This window comes from Heloderma suspectum, chromosome 1 (genome assembly GCF_057233095.1).
Source record: "Heloderma suspectum isolate Gila_16-S chromosome 1, 16-S_ref, whole genome shotgun sequence".
In the NCBI taxonomy this organism is placed as follows: Eukaryota; Metazoa; Chordata; class Lepidosauria; order Squamata; family Helodermatidae; genus Heloderma; species Heloderma suspectum.
Genome location: NC_139458.1, coordinates 282,432,952 through 282,453,638, shown reverse-complemented (window position 1 = coordinate 282,453,638; position 20,687 = coordinate 282,432,952). Strand labels below are relative to the sequence as shown.

Here is a 20,687-nt window from a genome sequence, read left to right as displayed (position 1 = left end):
AAACGGTTCTCTTCAAACAATGCAGAAAAATATGTTCATGACCAAAAGTGAATTAACTACACATTGCAGATGAATTATTACTGGTGTCGCTTGGACACGTGTATGGAGCCTTAGAATCTCATTGCAGAATGCTGCATTCACAGAGAGCAGCCTAGTCTTTCAAAATGTATTTCTGCTTTGACTAAACCTTTATTGGTAGGAATAAATCATAGAAGGCAAACAGCATAAATGTACTATCCTGTATATATAATCTAGTTATATCTTAGAGAAGATCTGTTCAGGCTACATTAATATACAGAGATGAGCAAGCATTGACATTTTAAATATACAGAGTCTCCTGTAAAACCTACTGGAAACCATATTTCACCACAGAAAATGGTGGCAGCTGAATAGAGTTGCCTTGAGCCAAAATAACTTTCTCTCATCAAGGAGTGTTCATATCATGCATGTCGATCAGGATGTATTTCAAGCTGTGACAAAATCCAGAGCCTGCCACAGGAAATGACAATAAAGAGACCACAATAAATCCGTTAGCCTTTAAGATGTCACAGGACTCTTTGTTATTGCAGGCTGTGATATCGCTACCATATCCTGGTACGAAAGTGTCAGACCATATGTGAGAACACTCCCCCTCCCCGAAAACAGTTTTCTCAGCTGATAGATTTAACAAGCTTAAATGGTTTCTGAACACTGCATCAATTTATTTCCCTACAGATGAATTCACAATTTCTTTAAGAAGTCTTTCTTCTGAAATTAATAATTTTCTATATTTCACCTGCAGTCCTATGTATACTTAACTGGTAGTAAGCCCACTGAACACAATGGGAATTTCTTCTGGGTAAACATGGACAGGATTAAGTTGCAGAAGAGGAAAGGAATTCTTATGTTATCTGGTTATATGTTGCATAGATTACTGAACTGAAGTATTGCAACTCCCCTTGGCAAGATTTTCTTTATACCAAAGGACAAAATACATACTTGAACTGGAACTAGATTAGGGATGAGCAGATTTCCACAACTCCACTTATTTGTCCACAATTCTGATATTCCTTGGGTTTTGTACCACTTATCTTATCATAGAATCATAGAATAGTAGGGTTGGAAGGGGCCTACAAGGCCATCGAGTCCAACCTCAATGCAGGAAGCATATCTTCAAGCAGGTATTGAACATTTTGGAATGCTGATAATAGATTCTTCACATGAGCCCTCACAGCCTAATAATTCATTTAAAAAGCTGAAATTAGCCATCATTTCCCCAAAATATTTATCCTTCAAAGATGATGTAACTATTATACAGAGTGCAGTTGCACCCCTTCAGAAAGTAAAACACCATATTTAAAAACACATACAGCAATTTCTGCTTTTGTAACTTAAAAAAAATCTGGGTGCCCTTGAGAAAGTTTTAAAATGTATGCCATTTATCTTTTAAAAATGGCGGGTGCACAATTTATCTCCTGTGGGATTGTTTTTAAAATGAAGCAATAAGAAATGGGTCACTGCAAGTTTTAAAAAATCTCGATGGAATCCTACATCACATGTTTTGACTAGGCTTGCTAGCCTACCAATGAATTGGATCCAAAGCATCTTCCACTGATGGAAGAAGCCTTTTTTCCTCTGATGGAGGAAATGCCTTCCAACAAAGGGAGCTTCTCCAGATCTATCCCATTGTTTCTAGTAGCCCACAAGGCTTGGCTTTCTCACTTCCTGTTCCACAGAGGCAAAGTATACCCTTTTGTGCCTCATGCTTCGTGAATTTTTATGGGGAAGAAGTGGAGGGCAATGTGTCTTGTAATAACTATCCATCTACAATCAACTCAACTTTTGCTGTGTCCCAGCACAAGTCACAACCCAGCATAAGACACAACCAATGCCTTTTGAAAGAGGCACCATCTATCACCTTTTTAAAAGCTGGATGCTATATCAGTGAAGGTAACATTACAAGAAAGAAAGAAAGAAAGAAAGAAAGAAAGAAAGAAAGTAAGTCAAAATTCCAAGACTTCATGGACCATATTCTAGGTTATAACTTCCGTAGTCATAGGATATGTATTAGCAGGTAAAAGAAATACCTCAACGGTGTACCATAGGCAGCACAATTAAGGTATGTACACTATGCCTCAAATAACTACCTCTACTAGAAACACCCTCCTTTTACTCCAAAATGTGTCTCTACTTTAATAAGCAGGATTGGGTCTTAGCTGTTTTACCTAGTGACTATTTTACCTAGTGATCTTAGCAACAATATAAAAACTAAAGTTTCATAAACATCTTAAAATAATATTAAAAATGCAGGGCATAAGATATATAGGTATGCTCTTACTTTCTTCTGAAAGATCATTTTCTTCTGCTTCTCTCTCCATCTCTTTACACCATCCTTCCATTCTCTTAGTCTCAGTATGTAGCAACTTCATAAACCAAGACCCATCCCGTCGACATGGAGACATCCGTCCTGTTTCAACTGCCTCAATGGCTGGTTCCAACCAGGGCTCAGGTGGTGGGAGATTGGAGGTGTCTACTTGGGTCCTATAATCTTCTCTGTAACTAAACAGCCCCTGTGTCCGTACAGTTCTTACTGCACCATATTGAGTAGGGGTGCTAGGTTCTGAATGCCGCTGGAAAGAGCCACCAAATTGAAGTCCCTTATCTTCCATTGTTATGTGTCCTGGAAAGCCTTCGAGTTCTAGGTCAGCTTGAACAGCTGCTGTGACACTATTTGAGCGCTTAAACCGTCCATGTCTAAGGAGGAATGGAAAACAATATATACATTGATATATTGACAAAATATGTTTTACTGAAAATAATACACTCAACTCTGCTGCCATTCAGGAATTATTATTATTATTATTATTATTATTATTATGAAATATTAATAAAGATGAACGTGGTGATTTGAATGAAGTAGATGAATGAAGCACAGTCCACATAGGATAGATTGTTACTATTGATCCAAAGAAAGGTATGAATGAAAATCATTCAAATCACATTTGGAAGCAAATATTGATTTGTTCTCACAGTAGAAAACAAAACACATCATTTTGTAAGTGAACTGGAAATATCTTGCAAATGCTGCAGTGACTCACATTATCACTGAATTTAATAAAGTAAAATAAATGAGTTATAAATCTTAAGGTTTAAAATAGAGAGTGGTGGTGGGAAAAGGTGGTTCATAGTTTGTAACAACAGTAAAATACAAACACTTAAACACACTCGGACACATCTTCATACATGTGCATACATACATCATACACATATATCATGCACACATGCACACACAAGCACTTTTTGGGTCTTTGCTTGACACACCGCTTATCGTCTTCCACTTGCACTCCAACTGAATGATATTCCCGTAGGCCTCTGCTCTCAGTATCTGAATCAGTTGCTGTTTCCACCTAGTTCAACACAAAAGATAAATCTGCAGAAGTGAACATTGAAGATTCAGGATTATTACTACTACACAGATTTAAGCTGATGTTATATTGTTTCCTTATGTCTAACAATCTGGACACAAGCATGTTTATAGATAAAAGTGTCATGCTGATTTCCACAGAACTTACTTGCAAGTTGGTGTGCTTGAGATCACAACATGGGAACTCCCTCATGAAGTAAAATATTTTAAATCACTAAGGGAGCAATCTTACCAGGGTAGGTGGCCACCTCTGAACTTGGAGGTTACCGCCTATCCAATGCAGGGCAGGAGAAGTGCAGAGGGGATTGTCCCCTCCGCGCTTCAGCTGCCCTGCATTTGTGGCTAGACAGCCAATTTTGGCTGTCTAGTTGCAGGAAGGCAGAGCATGGGGATGTTCCTCACTGTGTACAAGGCAGTGCGGGAGGGAGTGAAGGTCAGTTCTCAGGGAATTGACCTATCCTATGGCCATCTAGCTACTGACTAGCAGACACAGAATTGCACCCTAAGTGTCTGGTGTAAATAGTGTGGTGCTTTCTTTTACAAAACTCTAAATATGGCTTTGTAACTCTTTTCACAAGGTTTGGAAACTGTGTAGGCTGAATGCATGGTGTGGGATTGTGGTTCTATTTCTGCTCCCAATCTCCACAGGTTCAAGGGCTCTGTCTGTGCACAGAGCCTACACACGTACAACTTTTAAGTACAGAGGCACTCTCCCAACATTCAGAACCCCTGCAGAAAAAGGGTGTTGGATCCAGATTCACCCCTCCATGAATGGAAAGGCTCTTATTTGCAGAGGGAACTGGGATCCAATGGAGGTGGTCCACTGGAAAAAGGGGTGGTGCAGCAATTTTCTCTGCTTCCTCCTTCACCCCCACAGCTCCCAGTACCACCTCTCATGCTGTTCCAGAGAGTCCCCCAACCCTCCGCAACAGCGTGGGAAGTGGCACTGGGGGCTGCAGGGGGAAGGGAAAATTGGAGAAAGTTGCCAGCCTGCCCCCTTCCTCCAGCAGCATCAGAACTGCTGGACACAAGTTTGGCTCCAACTCACAATTTCCACTCACATGGAAAGAACTTACACACATACAACTTGCTCATGCACAGGGTCTGTGCACACAGAGCCTATGAACACATGAAAGTCAGCAGAGAGGATAGCAGGCATGATTTGCCCAAAACTTCATTACCCCAGGAACTTCCAGTCTTGTAGTAGCTGATTAAAATTGAATTTTAATTAATATTTCAAAAGTTATGAATGTTACATTCTTGGTGCCAGAAAACCAATACAAGAGACATAGTTATCATTTTGTGCAGCTTGCCAATGCTGACACTGACTAAATACCCCAATGATTACTTCCACATTTTAATACCTTTCATTTGCTTGCCATGCCTAGAAGCAGAAACCAATGCCAAATGAGAGGATCTGCAATTTGGCAAAGTAAATGTTTTAGTGCCAAGTGCACAAAAATAATCTGGGCAGTGAAGAAAGGAGAAAAAACACTTAAAAATATATGAAAATGGGAGCTGTTACTTTCCAAGTGGAAAAAGGATTACCTATATGAACACAGTTTTAAAAAAATCATGGTCAATTCGGCAATAATAATAATAATACAGCACTGTAGAGTGTTCAAATCAAAGTGCTTCAGATCACATCACATATATTATATTGTTGTAATTATGCTTCACAGACATTCCCCCAGAAGCTGTGTTCAGGAAACTGCTATCTGGATTTAGAGAGCTTGTCCTATCATCTTTATCAAATGTATTGAAGGCTGTCTTTAAATCTACAGATTCTATATACCTACAGTTCCATACTTGTTTAGTAAATAATATGCAAGGTCAAAACAACGATCTGCAGTAAAGAAGTCTGATCTAAACTAGTGTAGGCTGAATCCCCTCCCCCCTTCCTGGTCTAAACTAGTGCATGCCAAAAAATCTTTCCACAATTCTGGTCCATTCTCATTCAGCTTGACAGAAAATAGCACACTTTCAAAAAAAAAAAAAAGTTTAAATGAGAAGAACATTTCAGAGAAATTCTGATGGGTGGGGTTTGGGGATCCTATGCTTTGTTGTTGTTGTTGTTCAGTCATTCAGTCGTGTCCGACTCTTCGTGACCCCATGGACCATAGCACGCCAGGCCTTCCTGTCCTATCCTATGCTTACCTTATTTTAAAGGTGGCTGAGGGATGTGTGTGAGTGTCCTGTCTTTCCTTGTACAATCATCTCTCCAGTGGTCTGCAGCCTCCTTGGCTTCAATTAAAATCCAGGGGAAGATATAATGAGGTAACTCCTCGCATGGGGCTTTTTCAGATTAGGAAGCATGGGCAGCCAGGGAGGCTGCAGAGTGATAGTGAAGTGTAATAGAAAGAAAAAAAATTACACACAGCACCCTCGGCCACCTCACAATGATAAGGTAAGCTCAAAAGCAGCACTAAAAGAAAGTCTAAACTGCCTTAAGAATGAGGCAGAAAAATGGTTGCATCTTTCATGGTGAAAGAAAACTTTCAGGAGATTGGAGGATAGATTCTGGCAAAATACTAGTACTACCTCTTTTCTTGAGCTGAACACAATATTGCCCCTCCCACACTTGCTACAGTGCTTGCAGGGAAGGAGCGGCATTATAAGCATCTGCATTAGACACAACCAACCCTCAGAATTTTAACATTAGGAAAACCCTGGGGATGATGCTGAACCCTGAAGAATGACAACTAGAGCTAAGCCAACATTTCTCAGAATACATTTTTCTGAGAAAATTTTGAAAAATTTTCTCCAGATTTTCTCCACCATTTTTTGTGGTGGCTACCTTTACCCACACCTCCCCACAGTCCCCCCTCCCAGTGCCCTGGAGCAATGTTAAGTATGGGGCATTGTGGACAGTGCAAAATGGTGGCCAGGCCGCCAAGACCAACCCTTAGGAAAAAAAGAATGAAGCTGTGTTACAGCCACTGCTAATGGTGAGCAATATCTCCAAGAAACATTTGGAGAATTTCTCCTTTCCCTGGATGAATTTGGTTCCCTCCTCCCACATTTCTCTGTCCACAAATAGGATGGAGAATTTTGAAAGGCTATTTGTACACAGCTATAATCTAAATTTTGCTTGCACATCAGGAGAAAATCTTCTCAGTCCCTGACCATGCCTCACATTTACACAACTAGTACTTGGCATAAAATTTAGCCAATATATAATATCGATTAGTCTAAAACTAAGAACAGAACTGAATTGAACTGGAGGTTGTGACATATGGCCATATGTTATCTATAGATTCAGCCACAGAACTATATTTGAAACATATCATAAGAAAGACATGTATATATTTGATTCTTTGCATAGTTGACATAATTGCTGGTTGATGGAAACAGGATACCACTGTACAGCTGGCTGATCTTCTCTTTGCAATCTGCTGTCAGCCCCTGAGATGCAGCCAAGCAGTGAAGGCAACCTGTCTTCCTAGCATGGACTTTTATTTAGGCTAAAGCCTGGCTGTAGTGAATGAAAGGATGTAGCTACAGGGGCCTCTGAATATGTAAAGTTGGAAAATGAGAATGATTGAGCCTTCCTGTGCTTTGCTATTGTCTGTAGCATCCTTGCCCAAAGTGGTGCCCTCCAAACATTTTGGCCTACAACTCCAAGGATTCCTGACCATTGGCCATGCTGGCTGGAGCGGATAGATCCTCCCTGGAATACATGCAAATTCATGTTGAAGTTCAAAACAACTGGAGGGCACCATCTTGGGAGAAGCCTGGTTTATAGCAAACACACATTCCAGGCCAAGGACATACCAGTGCAGAGGGCTCAGCTTGAGAGTGGCTTAGAATCATAGAACAGTAGGGTTGGAAGGGGCCTACAAGACCATCGAGTCCAACGCCCTGCTCAGTGCAGGAATCCAAGTCAGAGCATCCCTGACAGATGGCTGTCCAACCTCATCTTGAATGCCTCCAGTGTGGGAAAACCCACCACCTCCCTAGGTAATTGGTTCCATTGTTGTATTGCTCTAACAGTCAGGAAGATTTTCCTGACGTTCAGCCTGAATCTGGCTTCCTGTAACTTGAGCCCATTATTCCGTGTCCTGCAGTCTGGGATGATTGAGAAGAGATCCTGGCCTTCCTCTCTGTGACAACCTTTCAAATACTTGAAGAGCACTATCATATCTCCCCTCAGTCTTCTCGTCTCAAGGCTAAACAAGCCCAGTTCCTTCAGTCTCTCTCCATAGGGCTTTGTTTCCAATCCCCTGATCATCTTTGTTGCCCTCCTCTGAACCCTCTCCAGCTTGTCTGCATCCTTCTTAAAGTACGGTGCCCAGAACTGGACACAGTACTCCAGATGAGGCCTAACCAGGGCTGAGTAGAGGAGAACTAGGGGCCGATCTACACTGCACCCGCCATCGCAATGAATTTGGTGTCCTGTCGGATTAAACGCTCTCGTATTAAAATGTGATTATTCACACTCACCCATTTTCCCCGTTGCAGTGCTTCATCGAATGTGCAAGCTCGGTTCACACTCGAGCGCTGTGCTGTTTTCCTGCAGTTTTCCTGCGCACGCTTGTCTGATCTCGGATGCTAAAAGCGGGGTCGGCCCCAGTCAGTAGTTGGATGGGTGACCGCCTAGGAATCAGGCTTCCTGCACTGAGCAGGGGATATCCCCTCAAATGAGACTAAGTTTTATCTCCTCCTATTCCCCACTCGGGATTTTTTTTTAACAATTAAGGTGTTATCCTCGCAGAATCGGGGCTTCTCTGCGACTTTTTTTTTTTCTAATTCAGGCATGATCTTCGAAGCTTCCAAGTTGTGAAGGATGTCTTCTTGTCTTCTTCCAGCTACCGATTGCATAGTTTCCTCAGCAGCCCCCATTTCCTCAGCAACAAGCAAAGGGCTGGATGTGTGCTCGCTTGCCTGATCTTGGAAGCTAAGCAGGGTCAGTCCTGGTCAGTGCTTGGATGGGAGACTGCCTGGGAATCAGGCTTCCTACACTGAGCAGGGGGTTGTTGTATCCCTTCAAATGAGATTAAGTTTTAGTCCCTCCTATTCCCTGCTCTGGATGTTTGTTTTAAAAATTCAGGCGTTACCCTCGCAGAATTGGGCCTTCTCCGCGATGATTTTTTTTCTAATTCAGGCATGATCTTCGAAGCTTCTCAAACAGAGTCATCCCACCAAGTCTCAGTTATACCTATCACGTCATAATTTCCCTCCTGTATTAAGAGTTCAAGTTTGTTCTGTTTGTTTCCTATACTCTGGGCATTGGTATGTAGACATTGAAGACCATGTGCTTTATGGTCTGGCTTTCTTCCTACATGTTTGTGAAGATTATTATTGGGTGCCATTAGAGCTGTTCTCTCCATTGCAGTGCATGAGCCTTCATCCATTGTTACCCCCAACCTTACGTCTTCCTTCCCCGTAGGATTCAGTTTAAAGCCTTCCTGATAAAGTTCTTCATGCTGTGGCCAAACACATTCTTCCCAGCCTTTGTGAGGTGCAACCCATCCCTTGCCAACAGTCCATCTTCCAGGAAGTATAGCCCATAGGGGTGTACGAAACCCCCTTACCTGGCATCCGCGGGGGTCTGCAGGGAGGGGAGGCCCTCCCCCCCAGAAATCCTTGCCGGCCAGCCGCGCTCCGCAGCAAGTCCACGGAGCCACCGGCCGGCTGTGAAGTGCCAGCGATACGGCTGCCATGCGTATCACTGGTTGAAGGGAGGGAAGTGACTGTGGACTTAAATGGCTGCATTTACCTTAAACTAAGGCCTTTACGGCCGCAAATGGCATCCTGGACACCATTTGTGTCCGTGCTTTTACTTAACATGATAGGCTACGCAAATATCTGCATAGCCTATCACGACGCATGGACGTCCCTACTTTTACGTGATAGGTTACACAGATATTTGCGTAGCCTATTGCATTAAGTAAAAGCATGGATGCAAATGGTGTCCAGGACTCCATTTGCAGCTGCAGTTAATCCGCCCAGCAAGCGATACAGCAATGGCGGCTGTATCACTGGCACTCCGGAGCCGGCTGGCAGGGAGGATCCGGCCGGCAAGGATTTCTCCAGGAGGCGGAGGTAAGTCTTCCAATCCTCCATGGACTCTGGGGGGCCGGATTCTTTTGAATCCAGCCTCACTGGGGTCCATGGAGGATTTCTTCCCCATCCCTAATAGCCCATGGTCCCAGAATCCAAATTTCTCTTATTGGCACCACCTTCATAGCCAGTCATTCACCTGGAGTATTTTTCTTTCACTTTCTATCCCTCCTCTAACTACTAGAAGGATGGATGAGAAAACTCTCTGGGCCCCAAAGTTCTCGAGTTTCCTTCCCAAAGCTTCAAAGTTTGACGTGATTTCTTCGTAGCTCCGCTTGGCAGTATCTTTTCTTCCCACATGGATGAGAAGAAAGGGATACCTGTCAGTGGGCTTTATGAGTGCAGGCAACCCTTCAGTCACGTCTCTAATCTGTCCTCCTGGGAGACAGCATACCTGGCGAGTCCATGGGTCTTCTCAACATACTTGGGTTTTGATCCCATGCAGCAAGGAGAGTCCCACTACTACTACTCTTCTTTTCTCCTTGTTGTTGTAGGTCTTGGTTTCATCGCCTCTGCTTGGCTGACCTTCAGCCTCTCGCTCGCTCTCATGCAGGTTCCCCTGTAATTCTTCCTCTGCAGGCTGTCCTCCAGTCTCATCCTCAAATACCTGGAAATGGTTCCCTAGTTCCACTGCCTCCACTGGTGCCAAGTGTCTTCTAGTTCTTCTGCTCCTAACTCTCACCCTCTTCCAAGGAGTATCCTCTACTTCATTTTTCCTCACCTCAGCAGTTTCTTCTTCTGCCTCAGCTTGCTGTTGCTCTTCTAACTCCTGTACTTCACTTTTCTGCTGTAGTTCCACTGTTCTGTCCAAGAACTCTTTGTGTTCTCTGATTCCCTGAGGGGTCGACACTTGCTGCTCCAGTCCTCTTACTTTTCTTCCAGCAGTGTGATCAACTTGCACTTTTTGCACGTGTAGGCCATGTTGTTCTCAGGCAAGAAAACAAACATGGCGTACACCTTGCAGGTCACCACCACTGGAGAGTCTTGTCCTTCCATAGTCTCTTTTCCCTTTTAGTGTCTAGCTTTCTGGTTTTTCTAGAGTAGCCTGTGCCTGGTCCCCTACTCACTGCAGGTTAAAAACAGAGTCCCACTGGTATGGAAGTGTGTGTAACAAGACAAATATTTTTTTTCAAAAATGAAAAAAAATGTTTAAAAAATAAAATGAAAAAAAAATGTTAGGGGTCTCTCCCTTGACCTCCCCTGGCCAACTCCTGCTTGCCACCCCCGTTCACTCATTATGATCGCTCTCTCTCCAGGAGCTTGCTTGCTTCTGTAGTCCCAAGACCAGCTGGAGTAGCTTCCTCTGCTCTGAACAGACTTCTAGAGCTTTGATGCTGTAGCCACTGCTGGACGTCTATACTTTCTCAACCCCACTGGTCCTGTGTGAGAGCAAGGCCTCCACAATTATTTCAGATATGTTATGATGTTATTGATCACATTTCTGTACATTGTTATGTCCCTCTCATCCAGGAGTATCATTTTATTACTTGCACTATTTTGCAACAGATAGTCTAGGTCACTGGCATATATTGTGCTACAGAATGAGTACTAACTATCTAATAAATACCATTTTTGGATGCCATGGCAACCAAAGCTTTATTAAGCTCTTTTTGTAATCTTTTCCTGAAATTAGATTATAGGGAACCGAAGATCACAGAAAAATGGAAATAGATTTGGAAAAGGCAATGATAAAGGAAAGGTGGATACAGATTTTTGCAGACAGCCTACTATATTCTATTTCTGCTAGTGTGAAAGATTACCAACACAGTTATTTAACGCCATTAAGACAGGAAAAATATACTGTGAATGATAAGACTGTTATCGGAAAGGTGACATAGTACCCTAATAACATATTTCATACATTGTTGGTGAAATTGTAGTAATATATCTGTTCTTTGGCAATATTATTAAAAGGGGGTTCATAAAGCGACAGGGTATAATTTATCACTGGAACCTCTAATTCATTTTGCTTGGTTCCTAGAAAAAATGTCCTGAAAATATTTGACATGTATTATTGACCACAGCTAATATAAAAATGGAAGTGACATAGAAATCTCTAGAAAGCATGGCTGTATCTGTATTTATTGCTCTAAACAATGTTCAGAGAATTTTTAATCCTTACAGTAATCCTGGTAGGCATGTCGGAATGAGAGAGAATGACACATCTAAGGCCACCCAGAGAGTTTCACATTGAAGACCTGAAAGTAAATTTCTTGCATCCAAACCAGTATACTTCAGCTCTTTACAGTGTGGTAGGCAACTAAATTAACAAATTCACTAATTAGTTAACAAATTAAGAAATACTGTAAGAAGATGTGAAGGATGACGAAGTTCTAACTAGTTGTGAAAAAATGACTTCATCCCATTGGAATGGATTTTGGAATTATAGTCCAAACCATTTTTGTCCAAAACAAACCAGGTTGGGGAAGGCTAGTCTACTCTTAGAACAGGACAGTGTTGTCTTTTAAATAGGCCCATGCCACATGAGCCTTAGGCATGCGATGTCAATCTCAATGCAAATGGCAAAGTAGTGGTATGAATCCATGAGTGTGGTCTTGTGTCCTTGCTGTTGGTTCCCATTATAGTGAAAAATAAAATGAGGAAGCATTCAGTGTGAATCCATTGTTTAGCAAAAAGCAAACTGTCATATGCAAAGATCTCTAGCTGTACAAGAACATGGATGCACTGGGTTATTATATTATGGAATATATATATATATATATATATATATATATCTCGTATATTATGAAATATTATGGTCACAGACCATGGAACAAACCAATAGAACTGCTTCAGTCTTTACATGGCAGCTGGGTTACACTAGTGCCAACATTTCCTATAGTAAATACATAAGACATAAAGAGGAGATGCACAACCATTAAGCACATGCTGTTGATATGCACCTGGGAGCTACAGCTGATTGCAACTTTCTTTTGTATTCCTTAACTATTTAGAGATCTTTGTATCAACTTCATACTTTATATGTTTATTGTGGGAAAACACCAGCGGAACCTAGCTGCCTTGTAAATTATGAAGCAGGTCTAAGATAAAGCTGAAACTAAAAGGAAAGTAGGGTTGGGTGGGAAGAAAGCTCAGTTATAGTGTTGTATGTATTCCAGGGAGAATCTTTAAAACAGAGATAACATTTTACTTTACTTTTTTCTAGTTGACTCTGAGACTATAGTATGGAATAATGTTGATGGCAATACTCCCCCCGGCTTGAATACCGTATGCATGATTGCTTATTCCTCTAAAAAAATCTAGGTTCTGTAACTGCTCTGTATGGAATTCCTACTAGACACAGTAGGTGATTTCCACCTGCAGCAGCAAAAAGTTAAAATTAATATGTCACAGTAGCTTATTGCTTTAAGTTGCATTCCTTCATACTGTGTCTGTTGGTTTACAAACCAGAATATGATTTTTAAAAATCAGCAATTAACAATCCTGCTATAAATGGAAATATAATGCACTGCAGTGTCACTGCACAGCCAGCTAATAAGAAAGCTGGTGGTGTCGTTAATCAAATAAATATGTTAATAAAACCAATCTCTCAGGTGTTTTAAACATGGGCTTCACTGGAAAACCAGTTTTATGATACACAATTTCTCCACTGTAAACATTAAAGGTCACACTATGTTTATTGCAACCATGGCAATAGGTATGACAAAATGTATTTTCTTTCACAAATTGCATAGCTATGGTTTGAAAGTGACTGCAGGAATGATTTATCTCTAGATAAATAATTCGGCTAATTTTGCATGTCTAGTTTTGTGGGCTCCATATTCTCCATGGGCTCTGCCAAAGGAATAGCTGCAGGAAGTCTTTGTCCTACTGAAAATATACAGTTCAGCTTCTTCTTTTTAAAAGAAAAGAAGAGAGCCTATACTGTTGACAAATAATGTTTGTAATTTGCTGTATTTGAAAGCAAGCCGTAGGGGCTGAACATTAGATGCCTTGTTGCTATAGAGATTCAACTGTGTCCGTGCAAATTGCTGGACAAATATATTTACAGATTGTGTAAGTATATAAAACCAAACCAGCCAATAGAAAGACAAGTATAGCCCTTCTAAAAAGCATCACCTTAAAAAGAGGAGGAGTGTGTCGGGGGGGAAGAAAGCATTAAATGATGAAATGAGAACGTCAGCGTTAATTGTGCTGAAACAGCAATGGACAGGAGAGGCTGGTCTGATCACAGCTTTGGATCTAGCCACCATACAAAACAGATGAGAACAGCTGTCAGTATCTTCCCTGTTTGAGCAGGGAAGTCTGAATAGCAAAGTAGTCCCTGGAAACCCAAAGTATCAAATGATCTTCTGAGCTTTTCATTATCATCTGCCAAATCCCTCCTTCTTTAAAAACAAAAAACCTCATTGCAGCGTACTGCAGCGTGAATCGTTACAACTCCACGCTTAATTACTGCTTAAGCATACAGAAAAGAGCTGACCTGACCATTTTATGTTTTTGCTAAATTGCACTCCATACATTAGCTGTAGCAAAGTCACCTCACAGAGGCAGAGAGATGGATTTCTAGCTAAACCCGGTGGCATTTTATAGGCCTAGGACTTTGACTAAAATTGTACATTATGAATGCCTGGAACATTCATTGTGGAAGTGCTTTTAAAAGATCTCTTTTAAATGAGACATATCTAATCATGGTGCTTTTCATGGCATCTCTTTAAACCCAGCAATAATTATTGTCAGCAGAATGGCTTTTGTTTAAAAGGGACAGTAATTCTACTTAATGAGGATGGTTTTTAACAGGGCAACCACCACCCTCCATTACATTTGAGGCAGAGCAGAGATGGTTGTACTATCTTGGGACCTGCATGCAATTTCAGCATTCACAATGCTGCCATACTGCCATGAGAAACAAGGTAAAAAATGCAGGAGCTGAACCTGAATTAAATATTTGGAGTGCATATTTATTATGCCGCATCAAGGACTGCTTCCTGTTCCTGCTTCAGAAGACCTTGAATCTTCATATAGGTCACTTGAAAAAAAGGAAAGTTTCCTCCTGTGCAAGCACCACGTCATTACTGATCCCTAGAGGGATGCCGCTTATGCTGGCGTTTTTCATGGCAGACTATAGCAGGGTGGTTTGCCATTGCCTTCCCCAGTCGTGACTACCTTTCCCCCAGCAAGCTGGGTACTCATTTTACCGACCTTGGAAGGATGGAAGGCTGAGTCAACCTGAGCCAGCTACCCGAGACCTGGCTTCCGCTGGGATCAAACTCAGGTCATGGGGAGAGTTTCGGTTTCAATACTGCTGCCTACCAGTCTGTGCCACACAAGACTCAAAAGGAACAGTTCCTCCTGTGCAAGCACCGGGTCATTACTGACCCCTAGAGGGACGCCGCTTATGCTGGCGTTTTCATGGCAGACTATAGCGGGGTGGTTTGCCATTGCCTTCCCCAGTCGTGACTACCTTTTCCCCCAGCAAGCTGGGTACTCATTTTACCGACCTCGGATTAGATTACCTTTAATTAATTGTTCATTATTTTCTAGAGCCTTTCAGTGGCCATTCATCAGGTAACCTGACAGCTACTTAAAAAACACACACACACCTTTGAACTCTATATTGTAGATTAGCATATTCAGTCCCTTGAATTAATCCATATCCTTAGGTAGACATAGGAGTTTTGTACCAGCAATGATGTCCCCTCATTGTTAGAGTATACCAAAGTAGTTATAAGCAGTAGTTATAACTCTTCTGGCCCATAGGGTATCATTTCTATGGTGCTTGGTTACTTATCACCTGTATTAAAGGAATCATCATTCCCTCTATTTCTGATGTTCAGAGGTGACTGCTGGTGCTTACGAAGCCAAGCCAGCACCACCCACACACATAAGGGGGACATCAGCAGGCTCTGGGAAACCCCTTGATTTGCAGAAAAAATCTTTAGGGGAAAAAACCCCTATGGGGGAGAATCCCATCCCCCCCAAAACAGCCTAGTGAGGACTAAGAGTGCTCAGTGGTCACAGAGTGCAGACTAACTCAGTGGTGTGTGTGTGTGTGGAAAACCAGGTGGGACAGAAAATAGAATGGTCTATCATGGAAAACAGCATGGCTGACCGGAACGGTGAACAGAAGCACTCCACACTGCATCATATTGTTTCAGGCAGGGCTCACTTCAAGGGTAAGCATTATTGGATACCTACTAAGGGCCCACACCTCAACAGGGAGCTCACTGACAAGATCCCCCTGCACTTGCTCCTCTTCTTCACCACTGCAATCTGCTGGTTCATCCGCCTCTTGCTCGGGCCCAGACAATGGTGGTGATGAGAAAGAGAAGCAGAAGATGCCATGCTCTACTTGCTCAATGGCTCTCTGCTTATTAAGCAAACAAGTGGTAGCAATGATGGGAAAGAGGAAGAGGAGCAACAGCAGCGGGTGACAATGATGGTGAGAAGGTAGACTCAGTGAGGAAGCGGGACCATTAAGGGTGTCTTGCCCAAGTGCCCCTAGAACCTCGAGCGAACACTACTTGCAGGTCCCGCTTGTATGTACAAATAGCAAACTCAGGTGGTTGAGTGCCTATCAGTTTGGAAGCAAAATGGGGCCACCCCAAAATTAGGTAGTGGTTTCTACACACTTGGGAGACTAGGTGCACAGAAGTAGGGATGTCAGAGAATTTCTCCACGAATCTCCAGGAGGCCGAATGCCAACGCATTCAGCCCCCCAAAATTGGTGGAGAAACGGTCCGCCCCCCCGCCCCCCTGGGATGGGACTTACCTTTGGCAAATATCCCTCACGGCGGCGGCTCCTGGCGGTGGTTTGGCGGCGGTGGCGGCGGCCAGTCTTCTGACCGGCTGCTGCTGCCGCCATTTCCAAGTAAAAACAACAACAACAACAACAACAAACGTGATAGGCTACGTAAAGATTTACGTAGCCTATCACGGCTAGATTTTCAAAAAACACCGTGATAGGCTACATAAATGTTTACGTAGCCTATCACGGCTGACTTTGGGAAAAAAAAAAAGCGCGTATGCAAATGCCACCATTTGCGTTCCTTATTTTGGCACGGGTAGTCTACGTAAACATTTACGTAGACTACGGCAAAAATAAGGGCAACGCTATTTGCGTTGCCCTTATTTTCGCCGTAGTCTACGTAAATGTTTACGTAGACTACCCGTGCCAAAATAAGGAACGCAAATGGCGGTGCCCATGGGCGCCGCCATTTGCCTACGAGCTTTTTTTTTTTTTCAAAGTCAGCCGTGATAGGCTATGTAAACATTTACGTAGCCTATCATGGCTGACTGCAGGGACGCAAACGGCGGCAGGCCGCCATTTGCGTCCTGGCAGGAGACGAGATTCGCGGCCGGGGAGACGGGCGCTCCCCCCCGGCCAGAATTTCGGCAGGGAGGGATGGGGCACCTCCCCCCCAGCCAGAATTTCGGCAGAGAGGGACGGGGCCCCTCTCCCCTGCCAAGAATTTCGGGGGGAGAAACGGAGCGCCTCCCCCCCACCGCGAAGCAAGCTGCGGGACCAGGTAAGGGACTTTCTTCCATCCCTACCGTAGGGATGTCAGAGAATGTCTCCACGGATCTCGGGGAGGCCAAATGCCAGCGCATTCGGCCCCCCGAAATTGGTGGAGAAACAGTCTGTCACCCCCCCTGGGACGGGACTTACCTTGTGCAAATGTCCCTGGCGGTGGTGGCTCTGGCGGTGGTTCGGAGGTGGTTCGGTGGCGGCGGCTGCGGCAGCCGGTCTTCTGACTGGCCGCCTCCACGATTTCCAAGTTAAAAAAACAACAACGTGATAGGCTACGTAAAGATTTATGTAGCCTATCACGGCTAGATTTTTAAAAAACACCGTGATAGGCTACGTAAATGTTTACGTAGCCTATCACAGCTGAGTGAAAAAAACAACAACTGTGCGTATGCAAATGACGGCGCCTGTGGGCGCCGCCATTTGCGTTCCTTATTTTGGCACGTGTAGTCTACGTAAACAGTTACGTAGACTACGGCGAAAATAAATAAATAAAATATTTTCGCCGTAGTCTACGTAAATGTTTACGTAGACTACACATGCCAAAATAAGGAACGCAAATGGCGGTGCCCATGGGCGCCGCCATTTGCGTACGCGCGATTTCCCCCCCCCAAAGTCAGCCGTGATAGGCTATGTAAACATTTACATAGACTACGGCGAAAATAAGGGGAATGCTATTTGCGTTCCCCTTATTTTCACCGTAGTCTACGTAAATGTTTACGTAGACTACACGTGCCAAAATAAGGAACGCAAATGGCGGCGCCCATGGGCGCCGTCATTTGCGTACGCACAGTTGTTGTTGTTGTTTTCACTCAGCTGTGATAGACTACATAAACATTTACGTAGCCTATCACGGTGTTTTTTAAAAATCTAGCTGTGATAGGCTACGTAAATCTTTACCTAGCCTATCACATTGTTGTTTTTTTAACTTAGGGGGATGCCCCTCCCTTACAGTTGTGCCCTCCTATGTATGCTATCATGCATAGCCAGCCGGGTGGAACGTTTGAGCTCCGCCTCTAACTTTTCCCACCTCACTCTGCGCCGGACTCTAGCATTGTTCAGGTCACACCCCGCACTCTCGTCCTCCTCTGACACCTGGGTTCTCACAGGGAAGAAAGAGGGGGGGCTTCAGGTCGAGCCATCTGTGAGCCAAGTTCCTGAGAAGAACACCTATCCATATCTGAGCTCACTAGAAAGGACACCTCCCCCAGTTCTGGCTGTTCCCATTCTGAGTCTGAGCTACTATCTCCACATGCTCAGAACCATTCCTGACGGACAAATCTATTTGAGGGTGGTGGGTGGAGTTTGATGGGTCAGCCCCCCAGACTTCATTTCAGTTCCTGCTATGGCACCTGACTCAATCTACAGCAAGTCAGACCAGCTTGCAGACTTTCTGGAAATTTCATGCATTTTTCTTTTTTGGAAAGGATCTGCAATTTGCTCAAATTATGGTCAAATTTGTGCAGATTATGGCCAAATTTGTGGAAATTATGGCCAAATTTGTGTAATTTGTACAAATTCAGCCATAATTTGTGTAAATTTGGTCATAATTTGCACAAATTTCAGAACATCTCCCCCCCCCCAATACAAAAATGTTCATAGAGTTTGGGGAAAAGCCCACAGCTCAGTTCACAGACACAAATCAAGTCATACACACTCTGGAACTCCATCGAGCCAAAATAAAACCAGATTAAGCATTTATTTGAAAACCTCCTTATGTGAAAACAGCCACCATGTCAGCAATTCAGTATATCAGAGCTGGCGTGGATCAGTTTCCGTACAAGGATGTTTTCAAACAAATTGTCTAAACACTGAAGTTCTCAAGTTCTCATGCAGGGACTATATTACCTCATTCAGCACATTCAGATATGCCTTCTTTTTCTTAACCAATGAAGTGGGGGGGGGGCAGGGAGAGAAATGTCTCAAGATGTGTTCTCTTTTTACCCATAGTTTCAGTTGTGTATATGGGAACATAGCTGCAGCAAACAGATATATACTTAAAACCCTACCATAAAGGAAATACAGTGCAATGCAGCGTTCTTCCTTTGGTAGTGAAATAGGGAAGAATGAACCACATACTGTAAGCCAGGACCTCTCCTTCAAGGTCAAAAATTAGGAATCATTGAATCTAGTCAATCACTTTACTGCTGGCAGAATTCTATATAAAGGACTCTGAATTGAGAGAATCAGAGAGAGAGAGAGAGAGAGAGAGAGAGAGAGAGAGAGAGAGAGAGAGGAACATATTGTTCACCTGTGGCTGAGCAGTATAATTTTCATATAAAGCATTAATGACAGATAACTTGCCTAGAGATATATTCATTCATTTTATTTCCAGGCACTGCACGTTGGCTGAACCATTTTCTGCATGGCTACGTAGCCATGATGTGAATTACAATTAATGCTAAGCAGCCTGGGATTGTTGCTCAGGTTATTAGGAGCCGCTGAAGCCGAATGACTCATTTGGTTCTATTTATGGAGCTAAGGTGAACAACTCATCACAGAACAGATGTTAATGGCAGGCTACCTGAATCCCTATAGATGAACGCCGACTCTTAAGGAACTCCTCAGCTTTAGTCACAAGGATGGCCTTGTCGCTGGTTCGTACTGAGGTGCTCTGACTCTCAGACAGGTGGCGTTGTGCAGCTGCGGTTTCCATGGCAAGGTTCATGGCCTTGTTACTGTCCAGACTGTCTGTAGAGTTGTACATCCCTCGACCATCTTGAGGCCATGGCGAAATCCTCTGAGTCCGGCTATCGTGATAGGCATCCTGGGTTGATTCTGTGCTGCTCTGTGCTGTAACTGAGATTAGTGGCTTAGAGGTGGTACGAGGGGGTACAGGCGGTGGTGTCTTTTTGTAACTTGTGTAAGTTACAGCTATGAAAGAGATTCAGAAAGAGGAGAAAAAAATGATTAATAAAAGATGCACCATTGTGATTTATGGGAGGGGGAAAGTGGTCAAAGACTGACTATGCTACTCAAAAACTGGGGGCAATTACAAAATATACTCATTTGTGGACTTCACAATCAGCATAAATTCTCATATACAGAATGGGTATCCATAGCAACAGGTTCATTTCATTTCAAGCAGGAAACAATGACTGGGAATGTTCCTCTTGCTCAAAATGAGAACCCTCAGCAACAATGAACATTAAACAGGAGCTAGCAGAGAATTTCTGAAAATAAGTTTAAGGGTAGAGGGAGGATCGGAAACATGGCTTTGAAAACACATGTTGATTGACGCTCCCTTGGGTTATAAATGGCGTAATTTTCCTCCTCCTCCTCCTCCTCCTCCCCATTCAAAACTGGCATGGATTCTGCAGTGAGCTAATGGTTGAAGGCAAGGCTGTGGCAATACTCTAACGCACCCAGCATCTCAAGACCTGGAGCAACAGATCAGAACTCATGTAATTTTACACTATGGAAGGAATTAAAGGTGCGGGGTAGGGACACAATAACAAAAACTTTTTTTTATGAGAGGGGGAAATGGTCAAAGATGGAATATAGTACTTAAAATCTGTTTTTTCTCCTGTACTAGGAACTTGTTTGCCCCCTAGTGAGGAACATGGCTCGATCCGTTTTAATTCTCCTAGTTTTTGTGGCATAATAAAGTCCTGGAGGCATGACTAGAAATGTCTGGGAAAGACTGTAAGAACATTTGACTGAGTGGCAAAACATCCGTTACACTGCAATCAGGTGTAATGAAGCCCCAGTGTGATTCCTTCTCCAATGCAA

The 20,687-nt window shown here is 43.2% G+C and overlaps 1 protein-coding gene across 1 annotated transcript in view; it reads right to left on the bottom strand.

The window, feature by feature from the left end:
- DLGAP2 (DLG associated protein 2) overlaps positions 1-20,687 on the bottom strand; it is a 511,080-nt gene that overhangs the window by 33,022 nt on the left and 457,371 nt on the right. Inside the window, exons 8-10 of the mRNA XM_084826764.1 lie at positions 19,480-19,829; positions 3,301-3,386; positions 2,318-2,733 (exon numbers count right to left, since the gene is read on the bottom strand). Of these exons, the coding sequence (XP_084682890.1) occupies positions 2,318-2,733; positions 3,301-3,386; positions 19,480-19,829 (852 nt within the window). The remainder of the gene's footprint in view (positions 1-2,317; positions 2,734-3,300; positions 3,387-19,479; positions 19,830-20,687) is intronic.